Source organism: Mus caroli, unplaced genomic scaffold, assembly GCF_978045245.1.
Source record: "Mus caroli unplaced genomic scaffold, Mus_caroli_1 scaffold_10, whole genome shotgun sequence".
Taxonomy (NCBI): Eukaryota; Metazoa; Chordata; class Mammalia; order Rodentia; family Muridae; genus Mus; species Mus caroli.
In genome coordinates, this window is record NW_028227265.1 from 125,362,404 (window position 1) to 125,380,767 (window position 18,364).

Below are 18,364 nucleotides of genomic sequence, written 5' to 3' on the forward strand. Positions count from 1 at the left end.
AAGCTAGCCTGATCTACATATCAAATTTCAGGAGAGTCAGGGTTATATAGGGAAACCCTAACTCTCAAACAACAACAACAACAACAAACTTCAAGGTTATTTTTTGCTGCCTAGTGAGATAGAGATAATCATGAATTTCAGGAAACTGTCACAAAAAGGAACAAACGGTCATTACCACCAACAATAACCCAATCTCACTGGAACACAAGCCCCACAAGCATGCTCAGTCAGCCACCTCTCTTTTACTCTCTTCTGTATGTTTAACACTAGTAATGGTATCTAGCACAGCAGGGGAGCATCCAATGAACAGTGGATGGATGACCTAGCTAGCTGTCTTGGTTTAAGACCCTCATTAGTTAAATTCTGAAATGAAAAATTGAATGTAGCACAAAATGAATTCTAGTTGAAGCAAGCTGGAGAGGAGAAAGAAGTAACCCAGCATGTGTGCTTTGTATTTATTTATCTTTGTTCAAATCTCTGTGTGTGTGTGTGTGTGTGTGTGTGTGTGTGTGTGTATCGTTTAATCATTCAGAGACAAGTTTGTCAGGCTTGGCAGCAAGTACCTTTCCCCTCCCAACTACCTTGACAGTCCCTTTTAAAATACATTTTTATTTACTTATTTTCTATGTGTGTGAGTGGCTGTCCCATGCCACCGTCAGCTTTCTCTTTCCATGGTGTGAGTCCCAGAGATGAAACTCAAGCCATTGGGTCATCAGGCTTGCTAGCAAATACCTTGACCAGCTGAGTCATTTGCCACCTTTCCTTCAAGTGTAAGATCTTGCTGTGTTTCCCAGGATGCCTAAATGAAACTCCTGAGTTCAAATGAACTTCCTGCTACCTCTTCCCAAGTAGCTGCTGTTACATGTGAACACTGACTTGCCTGGCTTCATCTTCTGGTTGACGGTCATTTGGAAAGGGTTGTTTTTGTTTTCTAGAGAGGGTTTCTCTGTGTAACAGCCCTGGCTGTCTGTCCTGGAAACTCACTTTGAAGACCAGACTGACTTCAAACTCAACAAGATTCGTCTGGTTCTTGTGTCCCATAGCAAAGGCATAGCATAGAATAGGGACATATGGTTAAAAACAGAGGGTGAGACAGCTTATTGAGAAGGAGAGAATACTCCTGAGCATGGAAGTGGTTTAGTGAGGTGAGGAAAGCCCAAAACTCAGAGTCCTGAACCACATAACTCTAGAGCTATGGCACCTGCTTCAATCATCTTAGGTAATCCAGACATTCCTTGGGCTGTCTATGAAGCCCAGGTGACACAGGGCTTCTTTAGGGTTAAGGGTTAATCTTGTAGCTTTCTCCAGGTACTCAAGTTTCCTGCCACAGTATCAGCTTTTGTTCAGGCAGAGTGTTTTATTGGTCTGTGATTTTGCCCAGTAGGCTAAGGTAGCCAGTTAGCAATCTTCCAGGGATCCACCTGTCTCCCCTCAAACCATACAGTTACTAGGATAAAGGTGCCGGCCTCTGCACTGAGCTTTCTCCTGTGAGGCAAGAGCTCTTACAGAACCAGCCACTTCTAAAGCATGCATTTGCTTAAAAACAACTTTTGTTAATTTATTTACTTTCACATATGTGAACATATACATGCACCATGACACATGTTAGAGCGTGCGTTTTAGGTAACAAACTCAGGTCATTGGAGTTGCTGCAAGTCCCTTTAACTGCTAAGCAATCTCACTGGCCCATTGTTTGTGTTTTTTTGAGACAGGGTGTTACTTTGTAGTCCAGGTCGGCCTAGAACTCACTGTATGTCCTAAGCTAACTTCAAGTTAGTGGTGATCCATTAGGCTAGGCTGGGAGTGTTGGAATTGCAAGTATGTATCACCTCACCTAGCTGGTTACAACTCCTGAATGGAGAAAGCTCAGCCCCCTGTTTCCAGCCACACCTTACTCAGGCAACCCTCTGAATTCCAGGCAGGGAGGAATTACTCACCCGTGTGCGCACAAGTTTGCCATGTGTGTGTATGTGTATAAGCTGGAGTGACAGGCCGCAGGGTGCTAGTTCTGGGCTATGATGGTGGGGAGTGGCTCTGGATCATCAAGGCAGAAAGTACCACGGGGCAGATGATACTCAGCCAACAGATGTGATAATACTGAACCCTGACACAAAAAGGAAGCTCATCAGAACGCCGTGTAAAGAAGCTACCACCCCATGAAAAGTACTCAATGTAATGGAAGTCTGATGAAGGGAAAGAGAAATGAGGAAGACAAATAGTTAAGTTTTTTGAGCCAAACCAATAAAAGACAGTCTTCCTGAATGTTAAAGCCTTGATTTAAGGCCTGGGAAATGGCTCAGTGGGCAAAGGTGCTGCATGGCAAGCCTGGATATCAGAGTTTGATCCCTGAGACCCATACAAAGGTAGAAGAAGAGAACCACTCCACAAAGGTGGCCTCTGGGCCTGGCTTCTATTTGTGGTATGTGCTACCCACCCCACCTCCCAATAAATAAATAAATAAATATTTAAAAACCCTTAGACTTAAGGGCTGAGACTATAACTCAATTGGACCATGATTGCTTAGCATGTATGAAACTCTGGGTTTGATCCCAGCCATCTGATAAACCAGGTGTGATGGTACACACCTCTCATCTGAGCACGTGGGTGGTGGGTGTAGGAGGGGCATATGTTCAATGTCATTTTTGGCTGCAACTGGAGTCTAAAACTACACTGGGCTACATGAGACTTAGTTTCAAAAACAAAAACTTCATAGAACGCTCTAGATGCTCACCCCCACCCCAAGCACAACATTTCTGATTACCACCCCTGCCATTCCAGATGCATCAAGTACTGCTCCTTATTTAACTACACCCTTATCCCCAAACGCTGTCTGCTTTATTCTTCTGTTTTCTTTCCCATCCTCCTCCTCCTTCTCCTGCTTTTCTTGGTAAGATGGCCTCAAACTTGTGATCCTCATGTCTCAGCCAACTGAGTTAGAAAATGCCAAGACTATTTGCCTAGTGTGTGTGTGTGTGTGTGTGTGTGTGTGTGTGTGTGTAATCAGAGAACAACTTGTAGAAGTTGTTCTTCTACCATATGGGCCCTCAGGGATCAAACTTAGGATCTTGGGCTTGGTTACAGGAGTCCTTATATGCTGAGCCATCTCCCAAGCCCTTACCTACTTTTATTATCCCTTACTATTCTGCCATTCTATCCGCATCCATGGAGATTCAATGGAAGAAATTCATGCCTGCTTTCCCTTAAGTTTTCTTATAAAAATGTCCACCCAGCATTTGTTTGGTTTTTTGAGACAGGGTCTCTTTGGAACTATACTGGATTCTAAAATTAGGGCTTTGCATTTTAAAATAATTTTAGTTTTTTCCAGGTGTGGTGTGCACAGCTTAAATCCAAGCACTTACTTTGAAAGCAGAGGCAGTGGGTCTCTGTGAGCTTGAGGTGGTCAGCCTGGTAAACATAGCAAGTTACAGGACAGCCAGGGGCTATATCATGAGAACTAGTTTAAAATAAAACCAACAACTCTTTTCTGTTTTTATTTGTTTTGTTTTGTTTTTCAAGACAGGACCTCACTATATAGTTCTGACTGTCCTGTAATTCACTGTGTAGACCAGGCTGGACTCAAACTCACAGAGATCTGCCTACCTCTGCCTCCTGAATGCTAAGATTAAAGGTGTGTAGCCACTACTCCGGCTGTTGCTCTTTGTTTTCTTTCTTTTTTATTATTTTTTTTTTCTGAGACAGGCCCAGGCTGGTCTCCAATTATCTCTCAGCCAAAGATGATGTTGAAATTGATTTTCAATTGGTCTCCACCCACCTAGTGCTGGAATGATAGCTGCACACCACCATTCCAAGTTTATGTGTTGCTGGGGATAGAGACCAGGACTTTTTGTATGCCACAGAAATACTCTGCCAGCTGAGCTACATGGCCAGCCCTAAAAATGTGCTTAATTCTGGGTCCAGCAGACCTCCATTCTAGCTGCTTGCTAGCCCTCCTTCTGGAACTTTTGAAGCTGTTTTTGGACTCATTTCTTTTATCTAGCTAGCACTGTGATGACTCAATAAACCTTGTTAAGTAGCCCAGGCTGACCTGGAACTCAGGAGCCTTCTGCCTGTATCTCTAGAGTATTGGCTGTACAGCCCAAAATGCCAACTCAATGAGCCCATATACTTCAGAGATCCCTTACAGACCAGGGTTTTGGTTTAACATCCTCTATGGGTAAGATGCCTTATAAGGCACACCTGCCCCACTGGATCCGTGAACTGGCAAACTAAAGTGACAGCTTTTAGTTGTTCAACTGGGTTGAGATACTCAGAGTGCTCTCTGTTTCTTCATACACGTTTTAGAGAGTTCTCTTTCCCTCCGTAATCGTGTTTTTCGATACTCCACAAATTCAGCTCTGCCAGGAAGTTTCTGAGGACTTGACTGCCTGTGGGCCAGCAAAATTGAGATGCTCTGCCCCACAGAAGGCAGAGCCACTATCATGTTTCCTATTTCTCTCCCTTTCTTTCATCCCGCTATTCTTTCTCTCTTCTCTCAACTCTGGGATCTGCTGTGCATCCTCTAAGTCCAAGAGTTTGGGGTCTGGTGAGATAGCTCAGTGGGTAAAGACACTTACCGCCAAGCCTGATCACCTGGATTCTATCTCCAGGACCCACTGGTTGTAGGAGTGAACTGAGCCCTACAAGTTGTTCTTTGACTTCTACCAGCATGCAGTGACATGTGCACAAGGACACACACACACACACACATACACACACACACACACACACACAGAGAGAGAGAGAGAGAGAGAGAGAGAGAGAGAGAGAGAGAGAGACCAAATAAAATGTAATACAAAGTAACTCCCAGGGTTCTCATTGTCCCACCAACCGTATCAGGTAAAGGCTGTGAGAAAAGTCGAAGTTACAAAATAGGTGACCTGGTACAGGTGTCGCAGGACTATCTAGCCTCCATAGTCATCAAGTGCAGGAAAAGAGGACCAGGGCACACAAAATGGCTGGATTGGTTGGTGGGCCAGAGGCACAATGATCCCGCCCTACTGGTTGCCAAGGCCCAGCCTATCCCTTGTCTCGGAGAGTGTCGGTTTCCAAGTGCTAGAGAAGGGGGGTGTCGGAGCAGGTGCAAGAGCTTGAGTAGAGGACTGTGAGGGTCTTCAAGGATTTCCCCACTGAGCCTCTCGAGTTCTGTGGTTGCTAGACACGACCATTGAAATAGGCCTCTTCTGGGGTATTACAGGGAGGCAGCACCCGCACCTCCCTCGGAGGCGCGCCTCTTTTCTCAGCCCTCTCCGCACGCTCTCGGCTCTGGACCGAGAGCGAGTGCGCGCATCCTCGACTCTCCCCACCCGAAGCTGGGGGGCGGGGCCGTGGCCAAGCTCCCTAGGCTCTGTCGCCTGAAGCCCCCTCCCCTTGCCTTTTCGCTGCTCCCCGCTACTGCTCTCCGGCCCAGCCCCACCCCAAGCGACCCTGCGTGGAGCGGCTGGTGCCCAGAGGCGGAGGTGAACGCGTGTTGTGAGCAGGTGGATCGGGCGGATCGTTGGCATAGGGGACCAGGCTGGGGGAGGGGTCAGCTCTTTGTCTCCCAGAGCCCGTTCGCGGGCTACAAGGCCACTCTTTCTCTGTGCAGGTGCCTGTGGAACCTGAGGAAGGACGCTGGCGAAGCCCCATCGGCGTGCACACTGAGGCCCCTGAATCTGGAAGCCAGAGGCATTTCCCTGTTTGCCGGATTGGTCATTTAGGTTTTCAAGAGGCGAGGGGGTAGGGGAGTGGATGTTGGTTGTTCTTGTAATAGGGCAGAGGCGGGGTCGGGGGTCGGAGGGTGGAGACGAACAGGGCGTCTTAGCTTTGGGGGATGGAGGTAGCCGTAGGACTTGAAAGCGGCCAGGTTGGTGAGCGGGTGTGGGTGGTTAGAAGAAAAACAAATCGAGGCTCTTTAGGCTGAGGTTTAGGCACCCATGGGTGGCGATGCTAGAAGGAAGCACAGGGAGGCTTCAGGATGGTTTGTAGTGATTGGTTCAGGACCTGGGATACCAAGCCTCCCCCTGTCTTCCTCAGTAGGTGCGGTATGGACAAGAGGGATAGCGTCAAATCAGGAACTGCCCCGCGAATGCCGGCTTCACGACCCCCTGGCCTTCTGACCCCTAGGCCTCCTTCTGGGTCCGCTCGACCTCCTCCCCCTGTGACCACTGCTGCCCTTCGAGTCTTGGAAGCAAACGGAGCTATGGGGCGAAGGCCCCTGGTGGAGCGAGCCCCAGGCGTCTGCAAAGCCGCTCTTCCACAGACCAGCAAAGCTGCTCTTCCCCAGACCACTATTCACGGGGCACCAGCGCGCAGTGCTGGGGCAGGTCTTCGTAGCCCAGGTACTGAGCTTTATTTGTGACTTCCATCTGCACTCTGCTTACCATCTCTCTTCCTTCTTAGATACTCCTCTTTTTCAGAAGTACCACTGATTTTTGTCTTCTCCCTGAAGCCAACAGGCCCCCAGCTTCTGGGAAAGGAGAGAGGGCCCCTATGAAGACCTCTGGCCAGGGCTCTATTTCTAGCCCCGGGCGTGCCAGCAGTGGGATTGCCAGGTAATAAGTTAATTCCCCTAACTCCCTAATTCCCCAAGCAAGGGTTAGCAATTTGGAACTTTTTGATCTTAGACATGAATGGGCTGGAAAGGTAGCTTGGTGTGCTAAAGTGCTTGCTGCACAAATATGAGGTCCTGAGTTTGAAACTTCAGCACCTATGTAAAAGCTGGTCTTGATGTATCACTGTAACCTCAGCTCTGGGTGGAATGGGAGGTGGGAAGAAAAGAGATGGGTTTCTGGTGCTCGGCAGAGGAAGTGTCAATCAGATTCTGTGAGAGATCCTGTCCCCAAAAAATAGCCAAGTGTAGTAGCACTTGCTGTTAATCCCAGCTCTTAGAAGCCAGAGGCATGTGGATCTCTGTGAGTTCAAGGCCAGCCTACACAGTCTACATAGTAATAATAAGCAAAACAGAAAATAAAACAAGGCAGAAAAATGGGTCCAGCTAAATGTTGGTGTTTATTTCTGGCCTCCACATGTGCATGCAATGGGGGGCGAGGGGTGAGTACAACTATATACACATGTGCACACACATACACAAAAATATTACATATGAGATAGCTCAGGAACACTTGCAGATAATGGACACAAATTGGGCAAAAACCATTATTGGTTGGGTCACAGAAATTCAAGCAACTCTATTTCACAGATGGGGAAATGTGAAATTGGGAATGCTAACAACTGGTCTTCCTGTGCCCAGACCAGGCCCTGTTGTCCAGAAGAGACTCCAACCTCCGACTAAGGAACCCTCGGTCAGAGGTAAAACACCAGAGATGCCCAAAAGGAATACTCTGAACTCTGGAACACGAAGAGGTATGTGACCTGGAGACAAGTAGCTTTCTATCAGTCTTTGAAGGCAACCAGCCCCGAGAGACTTATGTTTCTTTTGGACTTTAGTTTTGTCTGCAGATTCTTTAGGGCCCACCTCAGGAGCCCCCTCCCCTGCCATCACCCGTCGGTCCAGGGCCCCAGCTACAGAGGTGGGACTTCCTCAACCAGCTCCCAGTGCCAGACAGCGTCCTCTGACCACCGAGGCAGCCAGAAAACCTGGGAGCAGTGCTTCTGAACCCAGTGCCACGGAGCTGAGCCCAGCCATTAGGAGACGCTCTGTTGCTGGTGGCAGCCTGCAAAAGCCGGTCTCACGTTCCCTGATCCCCAGTGCTACTCCTCAGCTCTCCCCATCCCGTTCCGGGGTCTCACCACGTGTAACCCCACGGGCTCCTGCGCATACCTCGCAGCTCAAGTCGAAAGGGCAGCAAGCTCTGCACCCAACCCAGACCACAGTCCCAAGGAAGAACAAGCCCTCTGTACAGAGCCTGATTCCTGCTTCATCTTCAGTCACGCCCGCTCCACCTGGTGCTTCCTCTGTCCAGGGCCCAGATGATCCCTCGCAAACCACACTTCCTCCCTCTCCTCCCGCCACCCCGCCTCTACCTGCTTCTCTTCAACTACTCCAAGCACAAGCCTCTTCACAGGCAATGCCCCATTCACAGTCTGGACAAGGCTCACCATCACCGCCGCCTCTTTCTCTGCAGAACCTCCCCTCTACATCAGCCACACCCCCATTGCTAGCTCCACCCACATCTCTGGATACTGACGAGGCCTCTGACTCACCCCCACCGAAAGCTGTAATCTCTTCATCGCCCCCTCCCCTTATACAGAATATGCCCCCTAACCAGGCTTCTTCTTCAGCAACGCTCCCTCAGGAGACTCTCTCGGCCACGCCTTTCTCACCTGCTCCTATATCTCTAGCCACACCTCCTCCACAACTCCTTCCTTCTCCGCCAATTTCCCCGCAGAATTTGCCCACTCCCCTTGTCACATCTTCTCAGTTGCCTCTCTCCACTCCTTTCCGGGCCAACTTTTCTGAGTCTCCTCCCCTTCCCCAGGCCACGCTCGCTAATCGAACCACGCCGTCTTTGCAAGACCCTCTGTTTCTGGCCATTTCTCCTCCAGTTTCTTCGTCTACCTCCATCTCACCACCTCTGCTTGCCTCTTCCGTGGTCACGCCTTCTCTGAGGCTCCCACCTTCTCAGACTTCGCCCACTTCACAGGCCTCTTTGTTGACCTTGCCGCCCTCACTGGCCTCCTCGCCCCAGCCAGCCACGCCTCCTCCTTTGGCCTTGTCCCCTCTATCCACCCAACTCTCTATGGGCTCACCCTCTTTGCAGGCCTCTCCTTCTTTCTTGCCTACCCCCCCTATGCAGCCACGCGCTCTACCCTCGCCTCCTTTGCAGGCACCTCCTGTTACATACCCCTTGCCTCTTTCCTCACCCTCTGCCTCACCCCCTCTGCCCGCTCTTCTCTCCCCTCCTGCCTCACCTCCTCTGGAGGGCCCTCTTTCTCCCTCAGCCTCACCTTCGTCTCCCTTAGCAACTCCCCCTCCAGAAGCCCCACCTTCACTGGGCTCACCCACTCTTTCACCCCTGGCCACGCCCCCTCCGCAAGCCCCACCTCTGGCTTTGCCCCCTCTGCCAGCTTCCACCTCTTCCCTGGACACAGCCACATGTTTTCCACAGGGTCCTCTCTTGGCTTTGCCTCCTCTACAAACCTCTCCTTCTCCTCTGACAATACCCTGTCCGCAGACCCCACCTTCTCTGGCCTTGCCCTCACTGCAGTCTCCCTCCTCCCCATTGGTCACAGCCACACACCCCCTACAGATTCCCCTTGTGGTTTTACCTACTTTACAGACCCCTCCTTCTCCCCTGACCACTTTCCCTCCGGGGGCCCCGCCTGGCCTGACCTCGCCCGTTGTTCAGCCTCCTTCTCCTCCTGCCTCACCACCACTACAAGCCCCTCGTCGACCCCCGACCCCGGGTCCAGATGTCCCTATCACAGGTCCACGGCTGACCCTGGCGCTGGCCCCTGCCCCGCCCCCGCCCCCCTCGCGAAGCCCGTCCAGTACGCTGAGTGGCCCGGACCTGGCAGGTCACAGCAGTAGTGCCACGAGCACACCAGAGGAGCTCCGCGGCTACGATAGCGGGCCCGAGGGCTGTGCTACAATCTCCCCGGCCCCGGACGCGGACCTAGCTGCCTGCCACCCGGCTTCCTGGAGTCGAAGTTCTGCTCCACAGTTAGCAGTACGCGGCACTCCAGGTAAGGATGCTGAACAGAGAGATTCCAGACTCGGGGGTGGAGCTTCCCAAGAAGTTGTCAAGCCCTGCTCCTGGTCCATAGTGTGTGTGTGTGTGTGTGTGTGTGTGTGTGTGTGTGTGTGTGTGCGCGCGTGCGTGCGTGTGTGTGTGCATGCGTGTGTGTGTGATTTCTCTTTCCAACATGTTATAGGGAGGGATCTCTGTCTCTGTCTCTGTCTCTTTCAGACAGGGTTTTCCTGTGTAGCCCTGGCTGTCCTGTAGACCAGGCTGGCCTCAAACTCAGAAATCTGCCTGCCTCTGCCTCCCAGGTGCTGGGATTAAAGGCGTGGGCCACCACTGCCCAGCGCAATCTCTTCTTTTAAAAAGCTATTTTTTATTTTTGTGTATGTGTGTTTGTGTGAATGTATGTGCCATGTGTGTCACAATTGGTTTCAAGCCACCTGAAATAGGTGCTGAGAACCAAACTCAGGTCCTTGCAAGAGCTATACTCGTTCTTTACCTCCAAGTCACCTTTCCAGTCCTGCCTCCTTAATTTAATTAATTTAATTTTTTGAGTATGTTTGTATCACTCTGTGAGCATGCACTCCTTTGGTGCACTTGTGGAAGTCAGCCAACTTATGGAATTCAGTTCTCACCTTACCTGTGGATTGAACTCAGACCTTCAGGCTTAATGGCAAATGTCTTATCCACTGAGCCATCTTTACAACCCTATTTTATTCTATTCTATGTAAAGGGTGATTTGCCTGTATGTATGTTTGTGCACCACGTATGTGGTGCCATGGAGGCTGGAAGAGTTTGTCAAAATACCTGGAACTGGACTTGAAGACCACTGTGAACAGCCACGTGGGTACCGAGAATCAAACTCAGTTCTTCTTAAAGAGCTGCTGGTATTCTTAACCACTGAACCATCTCTCTGGCCCCCTGGTGGTCCTTTAGTTTTTTTCATATCAATGAGTTTTATTTATTCACTTGCTTCTTTGAATATTTGTGCGGGCTCGAGTGTCACAGCACTGCTGTGGAAGTCAGACTTGTGGGAGTTGGTTCCCTCCTTCACTATGTAGGTTCAAGAGATCAAACAGTGGTGGTGAGGTTCAGGTCTGGTGACAAGTGCTCCTCTTAACCAGGGAGCAATCTTGCTAGTCCCCACATTTGCTCTTACAGGAGTTCCCCTGCCATGGCCTCCCACTGCTGGCCCAGGTTCCTCTGATGGCCTGTGCACCATCTACGAAGCTGAAGGACCAGAGTCGGTGGCCCCCACCCCTGGATCCCTAGATGTGGAGCCAGAACCGATGCCTGGCTCTGGCAGTGCGAAGGTGACTGCTGCAGACTGTGCAGGAGCATCCTCAAGAAGCCCAAAGTCGGCTCGCCTTGGCGAGCTGCCCCTGGGGGCGCTTCAGGCGAGCGTCGTGCAGCACCTGCTAAGCCGGACACTGCTGCTAGCGGCCGCAGAAGGTGCAGCTGTGGGCTGTGAAGGCAGTTCAGGAGGCTCAGGGGTGGGTGGTGTCTCGGGAGGATCCCGGGCTCCGCTCAGCGATGCTGAATTGGGCCGCTGGGCCGAACTGCTGTCTCCCTTGGACGAGTCTCGTGCCAGCATCACTTCGGTCACCAGCTTCTCCCCAGATGATGTGGCCTCCCCACAGGGTGACTGGACTGTGGTGGAAGTGGAGACTTTTCATTGAGCCAGATCCCAGTCCTGTCCACCTCACGCATATCACTTTAGAATCCACCCTTCTGGTTACACCTCTTTTGTCTTAGTCTCCACTCCCACTTCCTGTGACACTTGGCTGGATCGGGTTTTACCTCTAGAGTCCTGTGTTGGGGCCCAGGCTGTAACCTACCTGGCCTTACATTTGAGCTTCTCCTGTTTTGCCTAAGCCACACCCCTTCTTCAAGGAGCAATACTACACCTTATGTTCAGTGGACGACAGTTTACATGCTGAATGGTTTACATGCTGGCACCTATGCGCTCTGCCACCTTGCGAGCTGAAAGAGGACCACAGAGGTAGTTCGAAGGGCCAGGCTACACCTTACCAGTGGTTATGCCTGACCAAATCGGAGTTCTGGCTGAACTGCGTGACTTTTCTACAGAAAAGGGGCTGGTAAGACAGTGGCTACAACGGACTTGTGATTTTTCCGGTCTCACTTCTAATGAAAACGTTAGGTTCACAAAGGCCTGGGTGGATGAACTGGAGAGCTACCGAAGCTCTTACTCGAACATGGGGTAGTTTGCTTTCCTGGGTACCCCTTGCTACAGCACCGTTGTCCTGTGTGTAACCCCTTCTCTTCCATGCTTGAGAGTTGGGCCTGAAAGATGAACTCGAGTAGAAGAATGGTGAGTCCTTGACTTCATCTGTTACTTCTCCATGATAAGTAGTGTCAAGTTGACAAAATGTAGAAAACGTCCAAAAGAAGGGCCTTTTGACATGCCTATGGGAACTAACTTGCTTGGACTAAGGCGGAAACACCCACCATTCCCTGGCTGGAGTACTGGATTGTGTCAGCAGAGAGGTGGGCAGCAGAGAGGTGGGCAGCAGCATGCCTTCAGTCCCCCCGGCCCCCCATTGTGGATGCTCAGAGACCAGCTGCTTCCAGCTCCTATTGCATTGACTTCCCCAGTGGTAGATGATACCCTGAACTGTGAGCCAGAATAAAACCTTTCTCCTCTAAGTTACTTTTGTCAAGGTATTTTATCACAGTTGAAAATAAACTGAGGCAATTTCCCTTTCCTTTTATCAAGGAGGCTACAGTGCTAAAGCAGAAACTTGCCCAGGCTTGAAGAAAGAATTTCCACAAATGTAGGGGATAAGTGGAATGACCTGGCTGTAACTTGCAGGGGTCGGGGGTAGGGTGGGCAGAGGAACCAGGGGTTGACACCATGCTAATCTATGTATTGCACTCTCAGGGGCATCCTTGCAAGCTGACACACATTCTCCTTCTCCCCACCCCACTCTCAGTGCTCTGCTTGATTGCTTGATTTTTTTACTCTCCTCTCTGAGGAGCACTGCTACCTCCATTGTTGGGAGAGGGAGTACACCCAGGACTCTAGTTCTGAGATTTGCGACAAGCCAGAGATTTCTTCTCTAGCTGAGCCCTGGAGGAAACCTCAGACATCCTTGTTCCCAGACTTCAAGTCCAAGAGAAAAAAAAAAAAAACTATTTTTTTTTTTATGGCCCTGACTGTCCAGGAATTCACCCTGTATCTGTTGTACCCAGTTGCTCTGTGCCATTGGGCAGTAGTTTTTTTTTTTTTTTTTAAGTGCCCTAGGCTATATTTCCCCTTACTGACATGAGCTGGAGCTAAGCTGGGCACACTTTCCCAGATGACTCTCCATCCAATGCCATTGCCTGGCTCGGTTTGGCATTTGATGTACTGGACTGGCTACTGATCCCTAAGGCTTTTCCCATTCAATGGGCTCTATCCTCAGCCTTCTCCAAGAGCTTCATACCACCTTAGTTCAAAGCCCAAACTCTGATCCAGACTGGAGCAGTCACACACCATCTTCCTGATCTCACCATACACCTAAATTCTGTTCCTTCTTCCTGGACGTGCTGTCTCCTCCAAAGGCAATGACTTGACCCCTCCCCTCCCCTCCCCTCCGATCCCTTCATCCTACCATTCTCTGGCACCTGGCCTTTGTGCTGTTGCCTTCAGGAAAACCTCTCACCTGCCTCCTCCATGAAGGCTTCTTTGATTTTTCTGCTCTGGTTGTCTACTTTGGCATTATATTAATGCAATTCACTCCCCTAACCCTCAGTACCCATTCCCATGACATCAGAGACTCCACAGAGGCAGGTGTAGGGCAGAACACCCCAATGGCCTCCTACAGGTTTCACAGAACAGATACCACTGGGCCCAGCTCTTTCTGAGGCTGGCATTTTTGGATTAGGCCAGGCTCAAGCCCTCTCTTCATCCCTTTGGCATTTCTCACACCACCTAGCCACTGGATCCATCTTTGAACTTCTAGAACACACGGATGGAGGTTTGGCACCTTCTGGCTGTGATTCCCCAGCCGTTTGGCTGTATTCGGCATCCCTTAGGACTGTGTAAATACACTTTATTTTCCATCTTTTCTGCCTTGGAGACATGGAGTGTGAACAGGCAGTGTGCAAAATGGTGGTGGGCAGTGTGGAGGGGCACACGAGGAGCACACGAGAGGGCCTCCTCAGGGGTACCCTGCTCCAGCCCCCAGGCTTTTTTAACACTTGAAGAGCAGGCCACCAGGAATGGAAACTGAGCTGGGGGACCCACCCAGGAAGCACCCAGGGAATGCTGTGGGCACCATTCTACTTGAGGCTCTAGGAGCACTGAGAAGGGGTCAGCCCCCAGGGGTCCAAGATGCGGGGGGTGGGGTGGGGTGAAGGATAAAGGAGCCTGGGGAGCATTGATGGACTTTGGCACCATTCTCAACTCTGACTGGGCAGAGACCATGGGAATACTTTGAGGAGATAAGGGGAGGGAACGGACTGGGAAACTCTAGCCAGAATAAGTGGAATAAATCCACAGGAATAAATGGACTGAGGCTGAGAACTCCCAAGTAGCGGGGTTCTCTCTTCTACAGCCAGCCAACACGTGTGATATTAAGTACTCCCCAGAGGAAGATGGGTGCTCTAGGGAAAGGGTTTCTTCTTTGCAGCTTCTATAGCCCTAGAGAGTGGGGAGAGACTGCCCAGGTCTGAGCTGGTTCCCCCTGACCGCTCACACCCCAGGTGGTATGTCCTGCAGACAGGATGGGCAGGGGGGCTTTGGTTTCTGCTGCAGGGGCCATGATGCCTGCACCAGGCAGAAAAGTCCAGCCTGGCCATCTGTCCCCAGTGGCAAGGGGCTGGCTGCTCAATATCACTGTGTCCAGAGAACCTGTCCTGGGATGCTAATATCCAGTCCAAGTTGCCCCTCCTTCCTCAGACCTGTAGTTCCTGGGCCCCACCCAGCAGGGCCACCCTTGTCCCAAAGGGAAGCTGACTAGGAGGAGGAAGGTTCCTGCTTATTAACAAGTCCTGGGGCCTCCCCACTTTCGGCCCTTGTCCATGTTAGGAGAGCAACACCCTCCAGGTAACTGGCCCACGCACCCCTTGAACTCAGGAGGGCTTGGACAATATGGTCTAACACGGATAAACACTGCTATGTAGGACAGGCCTGCCAGTAGGCCCTGCCCTCTGTGCTGCCTCCTCCACCTGGCCCTCAGTTGGCAGGAGTTACAGAGGCACAGAATTCCTAGTACTGTGGAGCAGCAAGGTCGCGGACTGCTGATCTCTCCCTGCCAGCAATGCGGGCCTCCAGGCTCCCCGTGAGTGGGCCCCCAGCTTCAGTTGTCCAGGCCCTGGTTGCTATAAGGAGTGGCTAGTTCATCTGCATCGCTGTCTGAGCTACCTTCGCTGTCCTTGGCTGGCCGATCTAGGCTTCTGAAGAAGCGCGCGTCCCGCGGAGAGAGAGGGTAGAGTGGGTCCTGCAGGGCTGCGCCCACGCCCACACCCACGCCCAGCAGCTCCTCATCAGAAGATGGTAGCGAATCCTCATCCAGGTGCCGCGTTAGGCTCAGCCCATCGAAAGCCAGCGGGTCCTCGAATGTCGGTGGGCCTTTCAGCAACCGCACCTGGTGTGCGCGGGGGAGGGTGGAGGCGCCCGCGCGTTGGAGACGTAGATCGACATACCCAGAGAACCCCAGCCATCGGGAGCCTTCCTCCCTCACCCTCCTAGCTTCATGCTTTATCTGGGTCCCCGCACCAGCGTTTGGCCTGTGCCCGATATCCTTTGCTCTCACCTCAGTCTTGAGTTCCTCGATCTGGTCCTTCAGCTCACGGATGTACTGCGATGAATCCGAGTGGTTCAGCTGGCCCTGGATGCGGCCCTCCTCCCTCTGCCGGGAGGGCCGGAGTACTGTCGGTCAGAGCATGGCCAGCCCCGGGGTTCACCCTCCTCCCAGTTCCTGGGGCTCACCTGGATCTCCAGCTCTGCGATGCGCTGCCTCATCTCTGCCACTGCAGCCATGCTGTCTGCCTCCCGAAGGCGAACAGCCATCACCTCCTCCTTACTCTGAAGGGAAGGGGATACAGAAGGGGCGGGTCAAGGAGGTGGCAAGGTCTCAGGTAGGGTCGTGGGGTCCGGGCAGGGGCTGCACCTTGCACTCAGCCTCTGCCTGCTTGCGGCGGCTTTCGCTGAGCTGAGTCTGGAGTCCCTTGTTCTGTGCTGCCAGGTACTGCAACTTCTCCTGCAGGGCCGCGCGTTCTGCTTCCACACGGTTCAGCAGGTTGCGGTGAATGTTGTCCTGGAAAGGAGGATCAGAGGGTGCAGCAGCAAGACGAGGGTGGTCATGGTATGGCCTAGGTGTCCACCGTGGGGTCCTTGTGTAGGCCTGGCCTACCTGCGTCTCCAGTTCCACCACGCGCTGCCGCCATTCGCGGCCATCTGCCAGGGCCTGTGCCTCGCGCAAACGCACAGTCATGAGCTCGTCCTGTAACTCGCCCAGGACCAACTTCCGCGGGGACTCCTTCCAGCGGCCACCGCGGGAAAGATGGGCCTAGAAAGCAGGGTGGAAGGGTTCTAGCGGTCAGGGTTGGTCTGCGATGAATCCCTAAGTACGGTCCACCAGCTGTTTCAGGCATGCCCTGCAGGAGGCACCCTCACCTGCCAGGTGTCTGAGAGCTCCTGCAGCTGCAGCTTTAGCTCCCGAGCAGAGGCTACGGCCTCGCCCTCCCGCACCTTGAGTGCCTTGAGTTCCTCCTGCAGCCTGGCTACATTGTTCTCATCTGGCAGTGAGCTGTTTCTCTGCAGAGAGACAGTAAGTGAGGAAATGGGAAAGCACTGAATCTCCAAGCCTAAACTGTCCGACCCACACCTCTGGCCTTCCCTCTGATCTCTCTGCTTTGGCAACTGAGCAAAGGGAGGAAGACACCCTAGACTACAGCATACCCAAGGGAACAGAGACTAGGCCCAGGGGAAGAAGACCCTCGTATGTAGCCAGGGTTTATTATCTGCAAAATGGGTCTCAGGTCTGTCTTTGGGAAACTCCTTTGAACTGAGACCTCCTGTAAATAAATATCACTGAAATTCTCACAATTCCGAGATCCAAGCCTTTCAGGACTCATGACCAGTCCTGAGAACTGCTGGAAGACCAGTGGCAAGCACCCTGCACTCTCCCCAGGCCTGGCCTGGAAGCCCCTCTTTCTAGAAACAGACAGTACTGGAACCAACCTGTATTCTGTCCTGGGTGGAGGGTGCTCATGCACTAGGTTCTTGGTATATAACTTGTAGGCCTGGCCCTTACTGACCCTTGTTTAGGTCTGGGTATAGGAGGCAAGGCAGGGTCTAGACTGCGCACATTTCCTTCCTGTGGAAGGATGTGTGTTGATGGGGCTTAAAGGTTTGCAGCTCTTACACAGCTGTAGCAGGTATTAGTGGAGGGATGGTTCTCGACTTCAAGGGCTTTGTGCCAGCTCCCTGAGAGATCTGTTTGTTGGTTGGTTGGTTGGTTTTAGGAGATGATCTCAGGTAACTCAGACTGAAATTAGACTTGTGATATAGCCAAGGATGGTCTTGAATGACTGTTCTCCCTTCCTGGGATTCCCACCTGCACTGGGATTACATGTATGCATTAGATGGACTCTGGGACTCCATGTATGCTAGGTAAGCATTCTACCAATTCAGGTACGTCCTCAGCCTGAGGTGAGTCAATGCACAAGGCAGCTGAAGAGGCACCCAGGAAGTCTGGGTCCCCCCTCCAGGGCTATAGGTCGGAAAGTGTAGTCCTTAGTTTGCCTCTGGAGGGTATCTTCATGGGAGAGAAGAGGAGGAAAACAGTCTGAATTAATTGGCCTGGGTGTTCCCCTGTCAACTTTCTTTCCCTATATCCTGGAACCTCAGCCCCTGGGGAGACATGCACAGTGCAGTGGCATACCAACCAGGCAGCGTGCTCAGGGTAGGGCTGTGCTGCTGTGTATATGAGCCCACACAGTTCAAGGGTGTGGGGAGCTTTGTGGGTGAGGCTCCAACTTCAATATCCCTAGATCCCTGTGTGGAGACTGTGGTGCTGGAGGAGACAATGCCTAGGTGGCAGTGGGCTCTAAAGCCGCACAAAGAGGTCTCCTCTTCTATGGGATCTGACATACATGCAGGTGGAGCAACTGCCCTGGCTACCTCTTTGTTCCTTGTCTTCTCCCTCTCCTTCTTTCCCCTCTCTGTATGTGTGTGTCCTACCCCATCACCTGACCTTTAGGTAGGGTCTCTCAGTGAACCTGGAGCTAGGCTAAAGACCACCAAGCCAGAGATCATCCCATCTCCGCCATGGTACTGGGATTCCATGTGCGTGTGGCCATGCTTGCTTTCTCCACCTTCTAAAACGCGAGGCCTTTGTCTCCTTCCCCAGCCATACCTTTTCCATGTCCAGAACTTTGTCCTGCATTTCTCGAAGGGCCCCCAGAGTCTCTGTTTCTCGTAACCGTGACTGCTCCAGTTCTGTCTCCAGGTGGGCCACAAAGTCCTCTGTGAGGCGAGGGTTTTCCTGGAGGCAAAGAACTGCATTGGTTCCTGGTGGTGACGGTTACTTGGTGGATAGCTTTCAAGCTAGTGGGCCTGGGCTGGAAGAGGGTCCCAGTTGTTAGGCATCCTGGGTTGAACCCATGCTAAGTTCATGGCACTCGAAGGCCGTGAAACTGGCTTGGCTTCTTTCCAGGGAAAGCTGCACAGAGGGAATGTTGGGAATGGGACTTTCCATGACTTCAGGGTGCCTTCTGAAAGTCTTCAAGAC

The 18,364-nt window shown here is 51.9% G+C and overlaps 2 protein-coding genes and 1 long non-coding RNA gene across 8 annotated transcripts in view; 1 reads left to right on the forward strand and 2 right to left on the reverse strand.

The window, feature by feature from the left end:
* Positions 1 to 5,091: 5,091 nt before the first annotated feature.
* On the forward strand, positions 5,092 to 12,355 carry Prr36 (proline rich 36). Of its 4 annotated transcripts, none has more exons than XM_029480739.2 (7): positions 5,092 to 5,477; positions 5,585 to 5,715; positions 6,013 to 6,317; positions 6,428 to 6,530; positions 7,229 to 7,341; positions 7,426 to 9,624; positions 10,785 to 12,355. In XM_029480739.2, the coding sequence occupies exons 3-7, from the start codon at positions 6,023 to 6,025 to the stop codon at positions 11,300 to 11,302; spliced, it is 3,228 nt and encodes a 1,075-aa protein (XP_029336599.1). In that variant the 5' UTR covers positions 5,092 to 5,477; positions 5,585 to 5,715; positions 6,013 to 6,022; the 3' UTR covers positions 11,303 to 12,355. The 4 variants fall into 4 exon arrangements, with proteins under 4 accessions (XP_029336599.1, XP_029336600.1, XP_029336601.1 ...); XM_029480740.2 differs by having other exon boundaries at positions 6,016 to 6,317; XM_029480741.2 differs by having other exon boundaries at positions 5,585 to 5,696.
* Positions 6,969 to 8,031, reverse strand: LOC147002550 (uncharacterized). Its single transcript, XR_015048701.1, has 2 exons — positions 7,963 to 8,031; positions 6,969 to 7,350 (listed from the first exon to the last, which is right to left on the reverse strand). It is a non-coding gene; the product is annotated as an uncharacterized LOC147002550 (long non-coding RNA).
* A 1,307-nt stretch (positions 12,356 to 13,662) lies between the features above and the next one.
* Evi5l (ecotropic viral integration site 5 like) overlaps positions 13,663 to 18,364 on the reverse strand; it is a 40,477-nt gene continuing 35,775 nt past the window's right edge. For all 3 annotated transcript variants that reach the window (XM_021170054.2, XM_029480735.1, XM_029480736.1), the window contains 7 exons: positions 17,990 to 18,118; positions 16,246 to 16,386; positions 15,983 to 16,138; positions 15,740 to 15,886; positions 15,559 to 15,654; positions 15,383 to 15,478; positions 13,663 to 15,214 (listed from right to left, as the gene is read on the reverse strand). In XM_021170054.2, coding sequence (XP_021025713.1) covers positions 14,927 to 15,214; positions 15,383 to 15,478; positions 15,559 to 15,654; positions 15,740 to 15,886; positions 15,983 to 16,138; positions 16,246 to 16,386; positions 17,990 to 18,118 — 1,053 coding nt within the window. In that variant the 3' untranslated portion in view covers positions 13,663 to 14,926. The remainder of the gene's footprint in view (positions 15,215 to 15,382; positions 15,479 to 15,558; positions 15,655 to 15,739; positions 15,887 to 15,982; positions 16,139 to 16,245; positions 16,387 to 17,989; positions 18,119 to 18,364) is intronic.

Excerpts from the sequence above, each read along its gene's own strand:
- Prr36 (XM_029480738.2), top strand. The coding sequence starts at position 5,954 with ATGGTTTGTAGTGATTGGTTCAGGACCTGGGATACCAAGCCTCCCCCT. Across the intron at positions 6,318-6,427 it reads GGCAGGTCTTCGTAGCCCAG|CCAACAGGCCCCCAGCTTCT; the intron begins GTACTGAGCTTT and ends TTCTCCCTGAAG. Across the intron at positions 9,625-10,784 it reads AGCAGTACGCGGCACTCCAG|GAGTTCCCCTGCCATGGCCT; the intron begins GTAAGGATGCTG and ends TTGCTCTTACAG.